Source organism: Numida meleagris, chromosome 1, assembly GCF_002078875.1.
Source record: "Numida meleagris isolate 19003 breed g44 Domestic line chromosome 1, NumMel1.0, whole genome shotgun sequence".
Taxonomy (NCBI): Eukaryota; Metazoa; Chordata; class Aves; order Galliformes; family Numididae; genus Numida; species Numida meleagris.
The window spans coordinates 1,292,839-1,310,249 of NC_034409.1; the positions used below are offsets into that span (position 1 = coordinate 1,292,839).

Here is a 17,411-nt window from a genome sequence, read left to right on the forward strand (position 1 = left end):
CCACACACCAGTACCCCCCTATACACCACTATACGCCCTTCTCCCAACACACCAGTAGCCCCTTTCCCCTCCCCCCGCACTACAGCTCCCAGCGTCCCCCGGTGCGGGGCGGGGCGGAGCGGGGGGCGGTTCCGGGGCGGACCGCCGAACATTGGAGCGTCCCCGGCGCTTTTGGGGCCATGGCGATCCCCGGGGGCAGCGCCTCGCTGCGGGGTGACATCAGTGCGTGGGGCCGGGGGGAGCGAGGGTGGGCTGTGTGGAGGGGGTGGAGGGCGGCTGCACTGTGCTTTGGGGGAATTTTGGGGGAGGGGAAGGGAGGGGAACGTTGGGGCCCTGATTAACCATCCTGTGGGAGAGACTGTGCTGCTGGTGGGGCCGTAGGACGAGAGGTGATGGCCTTAAGATGTGCCAGGGAGGTTCAGGTTGGATATTAAAAGCAATTTCTTCACTGAAATAGCGGTCAGGGATTGGAAGAGGCTGCCCAGGGAGGTGGAGGGGGGGGTCACCGTCCCTGGAGGTGTTCAAGGAGCATGGAGATGTAGCACGGAGGGATGTAGTTAGTGGGCATGGTGGGGGTGGGCTGGGGCTGGACTCTGTGATCTCTGTGGTTGTTTCCAACCTTCAAGATTATATGAAGTCCTGAGAGCAGAGGCCACAGCCCACCAGTGAGGCCGAGACAATGGCAGCTCCAAGATCGAGTCCAGCCGCCAACCCATCCCCATATCCAACCTGACTTGATGGCTTTGGTAGCGTTCCTTGCTCCTCAGACCCCCTCGGTGCCGTGCACGAGAGGTGAAGGCCTTAAGTTGCACTAGGGGAGGTTCAGGTTGAATATTAGGAAAAGCTACTCAGAAAGAGGGGTGATGCTTTGGTGTTCAAGAAACGTGGAGATGTAGCACTGAGAAGCATGGTCTAGAGCAATCACAGGCAATGGGTTGATGGTTGGACTGGGTGATCTTTATGGTCCTTCCAACCCTAACGGTTCTGTGGAAACTGGAAAGATATGGATGTAATGGGTGGACTGTTGGATGGATGAGGAACTGGTTGCAAGATTGTGCTCAGAGAGTGGTGGTCAGTGGCTCGGTGTCCGGATGGAGATCAGTGATGCATGGTGTCCCTCTGGGGTCAGTGCTGGGACCGGTGCCCCTTGATATCTTCATCAATGACATCAACAGCGGGATGGGTGCACCCTCAGCAAGTCTGTGGGTGACACCGAGCTGTGTGATGTGATCAACATGCCTAAGGGATGGGATGGCATCCGGAGAGCCCTAGACTGGCTCAAGCAGTGCACCCAGGAGAACCTCATGATGTTCAATGAATCCAAACACAAAGTCTTCCCACATCTCCCCAGGAGGACTCAAACAAACTGGCTGAATATGCCAAGAGGGAGAGACTTAGATGAGAGATAAGGAAAAAGTCTTTTACAGTAGTGAAGCACTAGAGCAGGTTGCCCAGAGAGGTGGTGGACGCTCCATCCATGGAGGAATTGAAGGTCAGGGTGGGTGGGGCTCTGAGCACCTGATGGAGCTGTAGGTGTCCTTGTTCATTGCAGAGGAGTTGGACCAGATGACCTTAAAGGGTCCCTTCCAACTCAAAAGATTCTATGATTCTATGAAATCATCCTAAAACTCTGTAAGCTGAGGCTTCTGCTCATCTCTGCCCTTTCTGTCCCATTCCATAGCTGTGAGTACTTGCCTTGAAACAGGTTTTACAGAGATGTAGTTTGGGAGGAGCTGTAGTTTTGAGGTGTCACTTGCCAATGGTTGATGTCATTGACCTGAAAGCAAGCAGCACCAGGCTGCTCCTCTAAACCCTGCTTTGGCAGAACACTGAGGTGCGTGTTTTTGGAGAGAGAACAAGCTTACCTTGCTGAAGGTGGTGTGAAAATAGGTGGGACTGTGCTTTTCCCATTGCTAACATCCCATTTCCAGTGATTTTAGATGGAGACAGGGAGGACGTTGCTCCTAGTGCTGATTATCTGTGAACACAGTGGGGTGAATCCAGACCTCACTGGAGGTTTGTATGCAAAGCACTGCATGCTGGACTGGGGACACAGTACAAAATAAGTTTCTTATTCCCATCTCTTTCTTCTTAGGGGTTCAAACTAGATAATCTTTAAGGTCATTTCCAACCCAAGCCATTCTATGTTTCTATGAGTCTGTGATTCTTGTTCCCAGCCTGTGTTCCCACGCCAGCAGAGCTGCTTTTCTCCAGCACAGAATCTCCTTTCCGCTGCGTGTGTACTTTTAAAAAAAAAAAAACTCATTTCTTTTTTTCCCCTCTGTAGGCTTCTGGGTCGATCGAACCCCGGTTCACGAAGCAGCCAGGCAGGGAGAAATCCTGCAGCTGCAACAGCTGATAGAGAGCGGAGCCTGCGTCAACGCCGTCACCTATGACTCTATCACCCCGCTGCACGAGGCGAGCCTGCGAGGGCAGACACAGTGTGTCAAACTGCTCTTGGCTGCAGGGGCCCAGGTGAGTGCTCAGTTGTGATCCAGCTGGAAACCAAGCCCCCATGCTGTAGATGGGTACTTGCTGTGGCATCCGTGTAGGATCTGGACGCTGTGATCCTTTTAGGTCTCTTCCAGCTTGGGTTTTTCTATGATTCTGTGATCCATGCTGTCGCTACAGCGCTGTTGCTACGCTCTCATCTTGCATTGAGGTCAAGAGGAGACCCAAGTAGTGCTGTAGGATGATATTCATAGAATCATAGAATCTTTTGAGTTGGAAGGGACCCTTAAAGGTCATCTAGTCCAACTCCTCTGCAGTAAACAGGGCCACCTACAGCTTGATCAAGTTGCTCAGAGCCAGGTTTTACCCAAACCTAGAAAAACAATTCTCTGAAAGTCCACTTTGTGTTGGTGTCTGAACTTATTTCTGGGGTCTGGATTCACTCCATCTGGCTCTAGACTCTTTGTTGGTGTATTAAGAATTGTGAATGCCCCCTCCCTGGTAGCATTCAAAGCCAAGCTGGGTGGGGCTTTGAGCAGCCTGGTGTAAGAGGGAGGTGTCCCTGCCTATAGAAACAGGGTTGGAACTAGATGATCTGAAAGGTCCCTTCCAACCCAAACCATTCTGTGATTCTATGAAGAGGCAGCCTGAGTCACCCTGGGCTTTCCTGATGGTCAGCAGAGGGAGGCACGCCTCTTCAGAGGGTGTTGGAACTTGTTGAGGATTTAAACAACTGCCTGGAAATAGTTCTCCCTCCCTCTCTCCACACTGACGATTGGCAGAGCCTGGGGTAACCTAATTGAGATGACTCAAGTATCTATAGCCAGCTGGGATGAACCAAGGTTCAGAGAGGTGGTGGATACCCTGCCCTTGGAGATGTTGAAGGTCAGGCTGGATGGGGCTCTGAGCACCTCATCAAGCTGTAGGTGTCCCTGTTCAGTGCAGGGAAGTTGGACTAGATGGCCTTTAAGGGTTCCTTCCAGCTCAAACAATTCTGTGATTCTATGATTCTAAGGCTAGAAGTGGAGCAGGGAACATGGTGAGATTTACACTTATTCTGAAGTTTCTTCTCTTCTTACTTACATTTTATTACACAGAAAAGAATCTGCTAAAACAGTCTTCAGTGGGTTGTGACATCTCACACACTGAAGGTGGCTGTCCTCAGAGTGAACCCGGTGAAACTGATCACGTGTGCTCTCTGTATGTGTGCACTGTGCTCCTCATTGCATAGTCAGCCCATGACAAAGCCAGACTTTGCACCAGCACGGACAAGGAGCACTTGTACATCGTGCTATGCTGGCTCAGCTGCAGCACTTGTGGTGTTCAGCAGGAGAGCAACAGGGAAACACTGGGAGAGAGGGAACGTCCTGAACTGTGGCAGCTACTTGTGACATTCCTGGAGGTGTTCAAGGTGTCCCTGGGCTGCCTGATCAATTGGCTGGCAACCCTGCAACATGGCAGGGGGTTGGAGCTTGATGATCTTCAAGGACTCTTCCAACCTAAGCCATTCTATGATTCTCTGACATCAGTGTGCATCTGTCTGTGCCCTGGGAGTGACAGAAACAGCACCAGCCAGGTTGCTGGGAGTGTCACCAACTATTTCCTGGGCTAGGGGTAACAGAATTAAAAATGTAGTCAAGAGGATGCTCCCCCACAGCAGCGTAAAGTGAGCATGTAACATTTCTTCTTCCTTGGAGGTGGACGCCAGGAATATTGATGGCAGCACTCCACTCTGCGACGCCTGCGCCTCGGGGAGCATTGAGTGTGTGAAAGTGCTGCTGTCCCACGGTGCCAAGGTGAACCCTCCCCTGTACACAGCCTCCCCTCTTCACGAAGCTTGCATGAATGGTAAGCTGGCTTGGTCTTGTCCTTGCATGGTTATTTGCAGCTTGGAGAGTGAACTCAGAATGCAAAGCACGGTGGTGCTGGGGGAATAAAGCAGCCCCTTGTGTTGGGTGCTTTCATCCCACATGACGGGCATGGGATCAGATCTTAGGCAGATAAAATACCATCTTCTCAAGAGGGGAAAACTGCAGAAGCCAGCCTAAACTGTCAGCTCCTGCTTAGTTTTCTCCTGTTAAGCCTTTTTCCTAAGACTCCGTGTTGGTAAAGTGCCTTAAGTCACATGGAAAAATAAAGGCTGTTGTGGTCTCGAAGGTAATCTCATCCACCCAGGGCTCATTCAGCCCTACACCCAGCTCTGCAAACCACAGGCTGCTTAGTGCCAGCCCTTGGAGTCAGGTTGGTTTGACCATTAGCTCTAACTTAATGCCGTGCAGATGTAAGTATTTCTTGTGCCCTGGTCTCAGCCTCTGTCCTATGGTACAGCATCTGCCTTACAAGCATTTCTATTTTGCATCCATCACCCCAAGTATTAAACAAGCTGCTCCTGGCTGGCGCCGCTCTCATCGTGCCAGGTGCTCCTGTTTGAGCTGGATTCTTTCTTCTGACTCAGATCTTCCCTTTCTAAAGGTAGCTCCGATTGTGTGCAGCTCCTCATAGACGTCGGTGCCAACTTGGAGGCTCACGACTGCCATTTTGGGACTCCCCTGCACGTGGCCTGTGCCAGGGAGCATCTGGACTGCGTGAAGTTGCTGCTTAAGGCAGGTAGGGCAGCTGTGGGGTTTGTTGTGGGGTGGTGAGGGTGTGCAGTGTTTCTCTCCTCATGCTCCACTGTGACGTTCTTGCCCAAGAGCTTATTCGTTCCCAGCATGACATAGATGGCAAAGGAGAAAAGTTTGGCATTTACTCGAGCAAAACCTCATTCCGTTCTCCCTCTTTCAATGAAAATCAGAAGGCTTTAGCCCTCTGGAACAACATTTCAGTGATAGCAGCTGGTGTACACACTTTCAGTTTTGTTGACGTGGTTGCATGGCCTTACATAAATATTAGAGAGAGATGTTAGGGTTTGATGATGTGCAAAAAAGCAGAGATGAGGTCACCTCATGCCTCTGGGAGATCTGCTTAGCGTTACGCCCGGGTGAGTTTACTGGCTTTTCAAGTCAGCATTACACACTCCAGGTTTCATCTCCCAGTTTTCATGCTGCTCACTTGGAGCTGGGCTTCTTGTATTTGCCTATGCTTACCGTGAAGTGATTTGGCCCAGGGAGGATTCGGCTTTTTCAGTGTTCGTTGTCTAGAAATTACGTAGCTAAGCCAATCTGTTTTCTATCCCTCCAGTTCCTTGTCTTGGGCACCCATCTTCAGATTGCACTGATTGATTCCCCAGAAAACACTTGATCCTGCAGTTGTGTCCGATGGCGAGCTCCCACATCCAGTGGTTAACAAGGACATCACTGTTTGCCTTGAGTGTGAGCACTCCACTGGGGTGACTGGGAATGGCTCTCTGCTGGCTTCAGGCAGCGCAGGTTCAGGAAGCAGCTCTGAACTTCACACTCAGCAGCTTATTTACTCAGTAACATTGACTAAAATCCTTTCTCTACAAGGAAAACAAAGCCAGAGAAGAAAACTCACGCGCTGCCAGCACTGAGAACTTGTTCAGCAGTTTGGTTTCCTGTTTGTGCTGTTTGGTTTGGATCTCTTTCTAGCCACTCATACTTGTGTTAATAGGATTTTGTTCCCCACTTAAAACCACTCCTTAACATTTGGGTCAGATGAGGCTTTCATAAACAGGTTTGTTTTCCTTTCTGGTCTCAGGGGCAAATGTGAACGCTGCTAAACTTCACGAGACGGCCCTCCACCACGCAGCAAAAGTGAAGAACGTCGATCTGGTGGAAATGCTGATTGAGTTTGGAGGGAATATCTATGCAAGGGACAACAGAGGAAAGAAGCCGTCAGATTACACCCTGAGAAGCAGTCCCACAGCAAAATGCTTTGAGTACTATGAAAGTGAGTGAAACGTGATCCCCTGCCCTGGGAATTCAGTGGCTGCCAACTCTATTGCTCCATATCAAGATTCTCGGTCCACTTTGATTTGTAGATCCCTGATCATCTTCCTAGGCAGGTTTAGAGCTCTTGGTGATCAATGTAAGCCAGCTGGCTGTAGGCTAGCTCTTCGTAGTGCTGGCTGAGTGACAGAGGTAAGATAGTCCAAGTCTTGCCCTCATTGAGTTCAGGTTGCTGTCATGTGTCAGCATGAGCACGTACACTTTGGTACATTAAATCGGATCGAGGAAATCACCCAGATGAAAACTCATTGTATTTGGGGCAGGGAACACGTTCAACTTCAGCTGCGCTGGCTGTCAGATTTTTGAGGAGACATTTGACTGAGGTTTGAGAATGGCTTTAGGTCGTGGGGACCCTCTGAGGACCTCAGAGGAATAATTCACAGACCCTTGCATGCGTTTACAGGCTGCTGCTCAAACCACTGCACTAAGATGACCCTAAAAATATTTCCTGGCTTGACATTCCTTTTCGTAGTGAGCACCTGAAAACTGATGATTCTCTCATAGGAGTCTCTCTGAATTGCTCTCAGGTTGCAGCCAGGCATGCTGTTCTGGCTGCAGCTGATCTGGGTGAAGAGGCTGAGCTCTACAATGCCATAAATACTTGTTATACCTTGTCAGAGTTTACTGCCCTGACAACCCAGCTGGCAGAGCTGCCTGTGTAGCTGCTCTTAAACGCACGCTGTTGTAACGGTACTGTGACAACTTTAATAGCATTACTTTTTTGCGGCTTGCATCGTTAAATTCAGGACTAGATCCAGGACAGATGCTGATCTTGGATGCTGGTGGTTGTTGAGGTTGTGGTTGTAGGGACAGCAGCTTCGTAGGTCTGCTCCATCCAGAGCAAAGTGCCCGATCGTAACCATGCATCGACGTCTGGGATTGAGGCTGCAGGTTGGGGCTGTCTGGAAGGGGATCGAGCACTTTATTGGAGCTCTGAGCAGAGCAATCAGTTAATGTAGTCCTTAGGTGGAGAAACAAAGCAGTAGAGCAGTGCTGGAAGTAGGTTTTATTCCTGTCTGTGCCACTGCTGAGGCTCAGTGCGCCATTACTAAGGGCAATCTGAGTCTTGAATGTGGATCAGAGCCGATAATTCAGTGCGTGCACAACTGGATGCTCAGCCACCTGCTGAGCTGCAGCACTCACTTTGTGCCCTCTTTTCTCCTTTCAGAAACGCCTCTGAGCCTGTCCCAGCTCTGCAGGGTGACGGTGAGGAAGGCTGCTGGGCAGCGAGCCCTGGAGAAGATCGCCAAGCTCAACATCCCTCAGCGGTTAATCCAGTACCTGTCCTACAACTGACAGGCACCAAGGTGGCCGGGAAGGACACTGTCTTTAGATTGCACAACGTGAAGGATCCGTCTCTTTTCTCTTCTACCTCCCCCACGAGAAATGAATTTTAATTTAAGCAAACCGGTGTAAATAGTATTTATGAGGCAGCGCTTCACACCCCGTCCCCTTCTCTCTGAGGGACTGTTTGGGCACAGGCAACCTTAGGCAAGGTGTGGTGCTGAGCTGGGGCTACAGCCTCTCCCAGGGTGTTCTGTTTGGCTGTCACTGTGTTTCAGGCTGTAGTGCTCCCTCTGTGCATGGGATTTGTCTTGCCTAATTTTAGCTGTCTCCAGCCTAAATACATCTCTGTACGATCCAGCCAGGCTCCCTTTGCAGGCAGTGGAGAGAAACAGATACTTCCAGAGCATGATTCATCCCTCCTGTTTTAGATGCCTGTGTTTGGATGATACACAGCTTCTTTGGGGCACCTGTCTCTGCTTGCCTGCAAAGGGATTTGGAGGTGATACCCTGGATGTGGATGTGCTTGTCTCTGAACTGGGAATGCTGGAGCCCACCTCTCTGTTAATAACTCGAGTGATTACTGTCAGTGTCAATGCCAAGGAATAAGTCTTGAGTGACCTGTGTGCTCCAGCTGGAGGCAAATTAAGTCCCCAGTCCTTGCTGAAGATGAGCCAGCTTGTACTGTCACGCTCCTATAGGATGTCTTTACGTCTCCCCTTGAAGCCCAAGCAGGAGACAGGTCTCTCTGCATGTCCCAGGAAGCTTCCTTCCACATAGCTGGTCCCAAAGAATATTTCTCCACTTACCCTGAGCCACTGTGACCTATTTGTTGCTTTTACGTGCAATAAGAGGCAGATGGGCTGCCCAGTGATGCCCAAAGTGCAGAACTCTGTATGGCAAAGGCACACCCCTGAAGTAGTGGTCCATCTAATCCCTGTGGCATAGACCCACGTGTGAGAGGTAATAGAAGGGCTCTGCCCTGGGATTTGGGATTTTTTTCCCTTCTGAGTTTGTCCCTTGGTTCTGGAACCTCTCTGGAGCTTGGCAGCAGGGTAGTGCACTGCTGAGCGTTGTGCTCGAGTCTTTTGGCTCCAGTAGGTGCTTTGCAACTTTGTACTTGTGTGATTTAAACCTCCAGGGTGACGTTTATATAAGCAGAGCTGAAATTGTTATCTTCCTTCCAGATGAGACGTTACATACCACGGGATGAAAGGGACGGAGCTCCCTGATGCCAGGTCCTTTAGCGCTGTGATGAGAGCAAATTCCTCCTTTAAATAACAGTAAAGGTCAAGAAATCCTCTGGCTGACGTGGGATCAAGCGAACTCAGGGCTCTCAGCATCCTCCATGCTGTGAAGGATGAATGGTAGCTTGCCTCCTGCCTGCAGCTTGTGAGCTCTCATGCTCCTGCAGCTACCATGGCAGGGCAAAATAGCATAAGCACAGGGTTCAAGAGCTGAGGTGGAACTGAATGCACTTTAATGGTGACCAGCAGATTATTATTATTATTTTTTTTAATAATTTTTGGCTAGGCTCATTCCCCACATACCCCTTCGTTGCTTTTTGTTTTTTTGCAGTGTGATATCATGTAGAACTGGGACAGGAAACCTTCTGAGACTGTGCTTTTTATGGGATTATCTGTTTATTATTCTATCTGGAGTTTTATGTCTGCCATAGAAGAAATGTGAAGTTGCCAAGAAGCTCAGGGAAGCTCTGGAGTGAGATTCACCCCTGTGATTGTTAAGATAAAGGTTTTGTATTGTATCTTGCAGCACAAGCTTCCTCTGCCCCAAATGCTTGCCCTTACAGGTAAATCTGTGTTAGGAAAGCACTCGCCTTTCAGTATTCTGGGGTGAAAACCCTTCCTCTTGGTTCCGATTCAAATCCCTCGCTGCTTTTTTTTAACATTGCCTAAGCTGGTGAAATGGTAAAATCCAAGTTTCCAATGTACAAAAGGCTCCTGGCACAAGCAAGAATAAAACGACCAGTTCCTTTTTCTGTCATCTTCCTTTTTTTTCCTATCAGTTGCCTCCATAATAGGTTTGTAAAGTTTGGTTTTAAGAGACGCTGCTGATGGATGCAGACCTGAGACCACGGTGATGCTCTTTATCCATCCCATCCAGCCCTCGGTTCTTTAAATCCTGCAGGGTTTTCTCAGCTGGCTGTGAAGCATCTTCTGAGCCATTGCGTTTTACAGCTCAAAGACAAAGTAAATGCAAAGTTAAACCAATGCAAAGTTTTGGCTTCCATTAACATGTCAGACTGCAATTTTGGGGGGAGCTCCTGCAGGAGTCACCCTGGCTGCAGGTATAGTCTGGACAGCTGGAAACCTCTGCAGCCACCCCAAATTAAAATGAAAATTAGAAGCTTTGGAGGTAGCATTGCCCTAAAATGGGGATCTAAGCTAGATGGGAAGGGTAACATTTATATTGCAGTCTGTGCTGACCTGCAAATTGCCATCCCCAGTGCTCTGCTTTCGCTGATCCATCCCTGGAGCATTACTGCACAGCTCTGCTTGATGTGAGACACATGTGGACGACTTGGAATCACATGCAAGGCAACATGGAGAGCGTAGACGTGGCATGCTGTGTCCCATCAGGTCATCCTGCTGCCTCATGCACCATCACATTGCAGGTAATGAATAGCCAGCTGCTCTTGCAGCTGTGGTGATGCTTTTAACCCTCTTTGGCAGCAGCACTGTAAGGGGCTTGGATGGGCAGTCACAGCTGCCCCCCAAGAAATTCCTCCTCTGGTTATTTTTGTACTGTTTCTCTTACATGTATAAGAAAGAAGGGCCCAGGTGGCCTTATCTGCTGCAAGCTGTATGCATCTCATCTGTGAGACTTAGAATCATTAAGGTTGGAGAAGACCACTAAGATCATCAAGTCTAACCATCAACCCATCCCCACTGTGCCCACCAACCATGTCCCTCAGTACCATATCTGCTCTTTTCTTGCACTCTTCTTTGACTCTGGCAGGTCCGACAGGGGCTGGAAAACTTGGACCATCCCCAATCCCCAATTCATGCTGAGTTTATAGGGACTGGCCAGTGCTGCTTCAGTACCTATGGGTTGGCAAAGAGTTTGGGGAGTGCTGCAAAGGAAGGAGACCGTCTGAACTTCAGGTTCTGTGCAACTCCACAGCTGGCTCTGCTGGGGCTACACCCTTTGCTTTCATTTTAATGTTCTGGCTGCAATTTGAGTTCTTCCACTCTTTAATCTGAACGTCAAATCAAGGCATGAACCCAATGCAAACAAACCCAAACCCACCAGGTCTGTGCTGCTTTCATGCGTGCCCTTCCTGGGCTCCCAGAGCCAAGGAAGAACCCAAGCCCCAAACTGCACGTCCAGTTTACCATTTCAATCCTCTTCCTCTCTCCTGTGGGTTTCTCCTTCCTGCCTTCCACCTCTGTTATGCATCCAGGGCTCCAAAATAACCCCACTTCCACCTAATATTTGGAGGAATCCAGGTGCAAACAGCACTTTGCTGTTCCTGACACTCAGCCTTGCTCCGCTTGCAGCGGGGAACTCGATCCTAGCAGCTTCCCACCAACTTTGTGAAGTGGGTCCAGGAAAAACAAGGTGTGACTCAAGCTGGTGCCTTGGAAGAAAGCCTTATGGCTCCAAAGAATTAACTCCTTGTACTGCACACAACCATTGCTTTGCCTGGAAGAGGTGGAGGGGATTCATCTTTCTCCCCCTGCATGAATGAAGGAATTGTGCCCAGAGTTGCAGAGAAAATGTTGTTGATTCTCAGCTTAAAGAGTCATACAGTCATAGAATCACAGAATATCCCAAGCTGAATGGGACTCCTGAACATCATAGAGACCATGGGTGGGGAATGGAAGAGCACAGAGTTTCTTCATTTTTTATTTAATATTTTCAGGGCACTTTGCACATTCAAAGCCCAAGCGCTGCCCAAATCTCAGCAGCAGCAAACAAAGCCCTCAGTGTCCTCTGGACGTGGCACCCATTGCATCATGCTCTGAGCAAGCACGAGCATGAAATATGCCTTCTACCTCTTCGTTTAAAAAAAAAAAACAACGACAGAACACTGAAGATCTCAAGTGTTTACCTGTGTGAGAACACACCCAATTCATCACCTCCCTCCGTCGCGTAAAGGAAAAAGTGATTTTGCAGCCACTTGCAAGAAGATGGCGCCTGTCCCATAGGCATGAACTGAGGTTTCCTGCACAGTCATTAAAATGTCTTTTAACGATGCTGTGGTGGCAGTGTTGGGTCATAGGCTGGCTTGGGTTGGAAGAGACCTCAAAGATCTAGTTCCATCCCCTTTACCAGGGGCTTTCACCTGCAAACTTGCTGAGGGTACACACAATCCCACCACCTGTATCACTGATAAAGATGCTGAAGAGCACCGGTCCCAAGAGAGACCCATGGGGGACACCACTCATCACCAGCTCCACCTGAACATCGAGCCATTGACCACAGCCCTTTGGCTACAACCTTCCAACCAGCTCTTTATCCACCCTTCAAACCCACATCTCTCCCATTTGGAGATAAGGATGTGGTACGGGACCATGTCAAAGGCCTTGCACAAGTCCAGGTAGACTACTTCAGTTGCCTTCCCTTTGTCTGACAATGCTGTCACTCCATCAGAGAACGCCACCAGAAATGCCCCAATATATCAATCAATTGCAAGAGAAAACCTGGCTGGAAAATGACAAATCCTGCAAAGCAGCTGGGCTCTTTCCTAGCTCCGGGCTTCAGTTCTCCACATTTCAAAAGCTTTTTCAGGTTCCTCAGATCTGTCAGTAATAAAATTCCCTCTGATCTCAGCTCGCAACATGGAGACGTGGTGTGTTTTGGGGGAAGAAAACTGGGAAATGAGTGAAAGCTGTGCAAGCCTGAACAGTCCTCATGTAATGGGGACTCCCAGGACAGGGGGGCCCTCCTGATCCCAGGGCAAGAAAAGATGGAAAAAGCCCCAAATTCCCCCCTGTTCTGGAGGGCTCCCAACATGAAGTGGTGGTGGTTGAGCTCACAATGTGATTTATTTCCCATTAAATGCCCCAATGTGCAGGGATGGAGCCTGGAGCAGCTCCGATGGTGGCCACTTCCCCAACTCCATTAACTCTTGTGGGGTTTCTTGCATGGAGCTACTTTTTTTGGCTGATAAAGCCAAATCCCAGCATTTTCCCTTGGTGCCAAACTTGGATGACATCCCTTGAAGTAGTGAAACTTCTTGTCCCCTCTCCAGGTCCCACATTCTCTTTTCTGACCCAACTTGTCCCATCTTCTGGTCCCATAAGGGTAACACTTGGCTTAGGTTGGAAGATCATCAGGGACATGGTTTAGTGTGGAAATATTGGTGGTAGGTGGGCAGTCGGACTGGATGATCTCGGAGGTCTTTTCCAACCTTGATGATTCTATGATTCTGTTCTATGAACTCAACCCAGCTCAGCTCTCTCCTGTGGGCATCCCTCTGCCTGAGGCTTGGAGCTGCAGAAAAGGACTTTTCCCCGCTTTTTAGCACTCTCATTTTCTACAACCTCCCTTTTCTGCAGCCTCATTCTTTCACATCCTCTTTTTTTCATGTCCTTTAGAAGTGCTCAGCAAAGTTCCCCATTCCTTCCTGTGCTGAAGATAGGGCTGCAGTGTTGTTCCTCTCCATTTACTCGAAGTGTTTTTGCAGCCCCATGGCTGAAATGTTATTTAAATGCCTCTTTTGCTAAAATAAATAACTGGGAAGAATTTGGGTCTGATGCAGCAACACCAGAGCTGAAGCATTTCCCATCTCCCACCTCCTTGGTTAAGGTTTCTGGGGGGCTTTGGGGTTGCTTATCTCCTAAAAACACAATTTTAGAGAAAACAATCTCCAAAACCCCATAATGTTAGAAAAAAAATAATTTCCTAAATCCCATAATTTTAGAGAAAAAAAAACATCCCCCAAGGCAACATTTTAGAGAAAAACTCTGCCCAGTGCCACACAGGCTGTGGGATGCAGGAAAATGGGGGCACAGAGTGAAGAGGGGTGTTGGGCTTTAAGCCCCTCACCCATGCACGGTGTCCCCATGGGATTTTTGGGAAAGAGAAGACCCATGACTCGTGTCAGGGCAGGAATGAGGTCCTCCCAAGTCCTATCCTGAGGGCTTCCCCAGGTCCTATCCCAAGGGATCCTCTGGGTCCTATTCCATGGGGTCCACCATTGTAGGTGGTCCCCATGACCCATCCTAGATGAACCCCTGGGTCTTACGCCCACAGATCCCTCAAGCTCCATTGCAAGTGATTCCCCATTTGCCACCCCATATGAACCCCCAGATCCTATTTCAAGCGATCCCATAAGCCCCATGCTGGAGGATGCCCCAGGTCCCTTCCCAGTTGTCCCACTCCAGATAATCATCCAAGCTTCATCCTCAGGGATCCCACATGTCACATCCCATGTGATCCCCTCATATCCCATCTTAGATCATCTCCCAGGTCTTATCCCAAGAGGTTACCCCGGTCCCATCTTAGATGACTCCCAGCTTTTATCCCAAGGGATCCCCTGGGTCCCATCCTGGAACCACATCGAGTGATTCCAGTGTCCTACCCTAAGTGATCCCCACCCAGGTTCCATGTTAGAGGGTTTGCCAGATCCTATCCCAAAGGATCCTCCAGGTCCCACCTAGATCTCCCAGTGACCCCCCCCAAGTCCCACTCCACTATCCCTGAGTGATCCTTCGTGATGGTAGTGGAAACCTCACCGTGCTCCCAGGAGCCAAATTAGGGGAGAAATGGGCAAACTGAGCATTTTTCACAGGATGAAAATTGACGACGAGGATGCGGGGCCAACGTTCCTGGCTGTGGCCCATCCGCCCATTAAAGGCTATCATTAAGAAAAGCAGATCAGGATCATCAGCGTGAAAACGCGCCAGTAATTAAACAACCCCGGAATAGAAGGAGAAAAGGTCAGCCCTAAAAATACAGCACACTGTTTTGCCTCTGAAGCATCACATTCATAAATAATCACATTTTCGGGAAGGTCTAATTTTAGGCCCTTGGATACAACAGCCTGGTGTGACCCCTTGGCTTATCTTGATGGTGCTGGATTAGTTGTTTTTTTTTGGGGGGGGGGGGGGAGGGCGTTGATTTTTCCCCTTTTAGTGTTTTCTGCAGGGCTGTGTGTGTGAGCAAGAGGGGAGCGCGTGGTGAAAGCGCCAATGTTGGTGCTGTTGGGTCGGGGTGGAGTGAGCGTGGGTGTGCTCAGCGCTGCCATAGCCATCCCAGCATGCAGATTCCCGTCTGCTTTTCCCAATGTTGGGAAAACATTTGGGGTTGCCAAAAAGTTGAGACCCTCATGTGGGTCGTACATCCCCAGAACTGCGATTTCCCACTCGGAATGGTTATGCCCTGCTCACACCGTTGCTCTGCTTGCTTGGTAGTGATGGAGCATTGATAAGACTCACTGAAATTGATTCTCTTTACAAATCCTCCATACTGAGAAAGGAAATCCTCCCAGCCCCAGGGTGGGAGAGTTGCTGCAGTGGGGTTTCACCTGCTTTGTGGGGAAACTGAGTCAAGGGAACACTGCGGGGTGGACTATGGTAATTCTGTTCTGCCTTGTTTAAGAGAGGGATCTACCAGCCCTCCTCTTGGGAGGGGAGAGAGATAAAAGAGCCCTCAATGCCCTTCCTTTGGGAGAAGCCAGAGATTGCAGCCAACAGATTCCAAAAGGGGTGGTATTTTGGGAGGGGGAGGGCCACAGCCCAGGAACTGAGTGCTGAGCAGCCCTGGGGTGAAAAAATGGGGAGAAGAGGGATGGGGGTAAGTCAGGTCTCGTCCCCAGCCCTGTCATCCCATCAGGGTAGTGTCTTTTTAGGGGGGGTTTCTTAGTAGTGGTCCCAAAGAGAAGCAGAAGGTAGCACTGGTAGACATGGGGGGACATTTTATTGGACTCGGCACGTTTCTTGTGGATGCTCAATGACCGCTGTCACCTCTATGAACACAAGAGGTACAACTCGAGGGTGGAAGCAGGAGGGTCCCCCCCAGTGTCTGTCATCATCCCAAGCTGTCATGACCCAAGCCCTGTCCTGCTGGGGTGGAATGCCTGCATCCAACATAGACGTAGGTTGGCGATGCTCCCGTTGGGATAAGAGATCATTTTTCAGCCCAGGATGGCAGAGAGAAGGCAGAAGGGGATGGAGGGGCTGGGGGGCAGCCGTGGCCTCTGTTTTCCCTACGAAAAAAATGAAGGAACATTTTTAAAAAAGCACCTTAAACATTGGTTTTTCCAACCATCGCCTTGAGCATCAATGCAGGAGGTGGTCAAGGGTGGGGAATGAGGCATTCGGGGTGCCACTGCATGTGGTGGGATGGACCCTTTGGCCCGGGGCTTTCCAAGCACGTGGGGTTAGGTATGAGTTACCTGTGGGCCGGGAATGAAGGTCACTTCTCCGTCATCATCCTCACAAACTCCTCGTAGTTGACCTGCCCGTCGTTGTTGCAATCTGCCTCCTTGATCATCTCGTCCACCTCCTCGTCCGTCAGCTTCTCGCCCAGGTTGGTCATGACGTGCCGCAGCTCCGCCGCGCTGATGTAGCCGTTACCGTCCTTGTCGAAGACACGGAAAGCTTCGCGGATCTCCTCCTCGCTGTCCGAGTCCCTCATCTTCCTCGCCATCAATGAGAGGAACTCGGGGAAATCAATGGTGCCGCTGCCGTCAGCGTCCACCTCTCCCACCATGTCCTGCAGCTCCGCCTCGGTGGGGTTCTGCCCCAGCGAGCGCATGACGGTGCCCAGCTCCTTCGTGGTGATGCAGCCATCGCCGTCGCGATCGAAAAGGGAAAAAGCCTCCTTGAATTCAGCGATCTGCTCCTCCGACAGCCGCTCGGCCATGGCGTCCCACGCTCCCCCGCTCGCACGCGGCTTTGCCCCAGCACGCAGCGCCGGCGGGGAGGTGGGGACGGGGCCTCCTCCTTCCTGTTCTCCCGCTCCCAGAGCCTCCTCCCTTTGTCCTCCTTCTCCCGAGGCCTCCTCCTCCCTTCTGTCCTCCCTCTCCTGGAGGAGGAGGCGGAGGAGCTGGGGCACGCAGGAGGTTTCCTGCTCCTTGCTCGTGCAGGTCCAGGCAGAGCCCGGCTGTGATGTACTCCTTGTGCTCCTTGCTGACGGGGACCTGAGTCAGCCATGACACCTTGTCTGGGCTCCCCAAGCACGGGCACGTGGCCCCTGGGAGCTGACGTGGCCGTACATCAGGTGAGTTTCATTGCCAGGCTCATGCCCTGGTTAGTGAGGGGTTAATCGTGGACTGAAGGAGGGTCAATCACCTTGTCGAGTTCTTTCATTTGGTGCTCATCTTTTACATCAGGGACTTCAGAAGCACACAGTGATGAGGTGTGTTTCTTTGCCCGCCTGCCCGTGTTCATCCATCCATCCAGTCAACTAGCCAGCCATCCACCCATCCATCCCTCTGTCCATCCACTCATGCATCCATCCAGTTGCCTAACCATTTGTCCATGTGTCCATCCATTCACCCAACCACACTGCCACCCGTCCATCCATCCATCCGTCCACCCATCCATCCATCCATCCATCCATCCATCCATCCATCCATCCATCCATCCATACGTCCATCCATCCACCCATCCATCCGTCCATCCATCCACCCACCCATCCATCCATCCATCCATCCATCCATCCATCCATCCATCCGTCCGTCCGTCCGTCCATCTGTCCACCCGTCCACCCGTCCATCCACCTGTCCACCCATCCACCTGTCCACCCATCCATCCATCCATCCGTCCATCCATCCATCCATCCATCCATCCATCC

The 17,411-nt window shown here is 50.5% G+C and overlaps 2 protein-coding genes and 1 long non-coding RNA gene across 7 annotated transcripts in view; 2 read left to right on the plus strand and 1 right to left on the minus strand.

The window, feature by feature from the left end:
• The window catches only part of ASB13 (ankyrin repeat and SOCS box containing 13), an 11,524-nt gene extending 1,877 nt beyond the window's left edge, over positions 1-9,647 (plus strand). Inside the window, exons 1-6 of one of the 2 annotated variants that reach the window (XM_021384269.1) lie at positions 87-222; positions 2,288-2,475; positions 4,149-4,299; positions 4,924-5,058; positions 6,109-6,300; positions 7,528-9,647. In XM_021384269.1, the coding sequence (XP_021239944.1) occupies positions 180-222; positions 2,288-2,475; positions 4,149-4,299; positions 4,924-5,058; positions 6,109-6,300; positions 7,528-7,655 (837 nt within the window). In that variant the 5' untranslated portion in view covers positions 87-179 and the 3' untranslated portion in view covers positions 7,656-9,647. Of the gene's footprint in view, positions 1-86; positions 223-2,287; positions 2,476-4,148; positions 4,300-4,923; positions 5,059-6,108; positions 6,301-7,527 lie in introns of those variants that run through there. The other variant, XM_021384270.1, reaches the window with a different exon arrangement.
• Positions 14,412-16,509, minus strand: LOC110392216 (calmodulin, striated muscle). Its single transcript, XM_021384274.1, has 2 exons — positions 16,009-16,509; positions 14,412-15,819 (listed from the first exon to the last, which is right to left on the minus strand). The coding sequence occupies exon 1, from the start codon at positions 16,476-16,478 to the stop codon at positions 16,029-16,031; it is 450 nt and encodes a 149-aa protein (XP_021239949.1). The 5' UTR covers positions 16,479-16,509; the 3' UTR covers positions 14,412-15,819; positions 16,009-16,028.
• The window catches only part of LOC110392217, a 3,264-nt gene continuing 2,251 nt past the window's right edge, over positions 16,399-17,411 (plus strand). For 2 of the 4 annotated variants that reach the window (XR_002434252.1, XR_002434251.1), the window contains exons 1-2: positions 16,486-16,835; positions 16,948-16,973. This is a non-coding gene — a long non-coding RNA (uncharacterized LOC110392217). Of the gene's footprint in view, positions 16,836-16,947; positions 16,974-17,411 lie in introns of all 4 variants that reach the window. The other 2 variants (XR_002434253.1, XR_002434254.1) reach the window with 2 other exon arrangements.

What these genes read in the sequence shown, in the direction of transcription:
- LOC110392216 (XM_021384274.1), bottom strand. Translation starts at nt 16,478, where the DNA reads ATGGCCGAGCGGCTGTCGGAGGAGCAGATCGCTGAATTCAAGGAGGCT.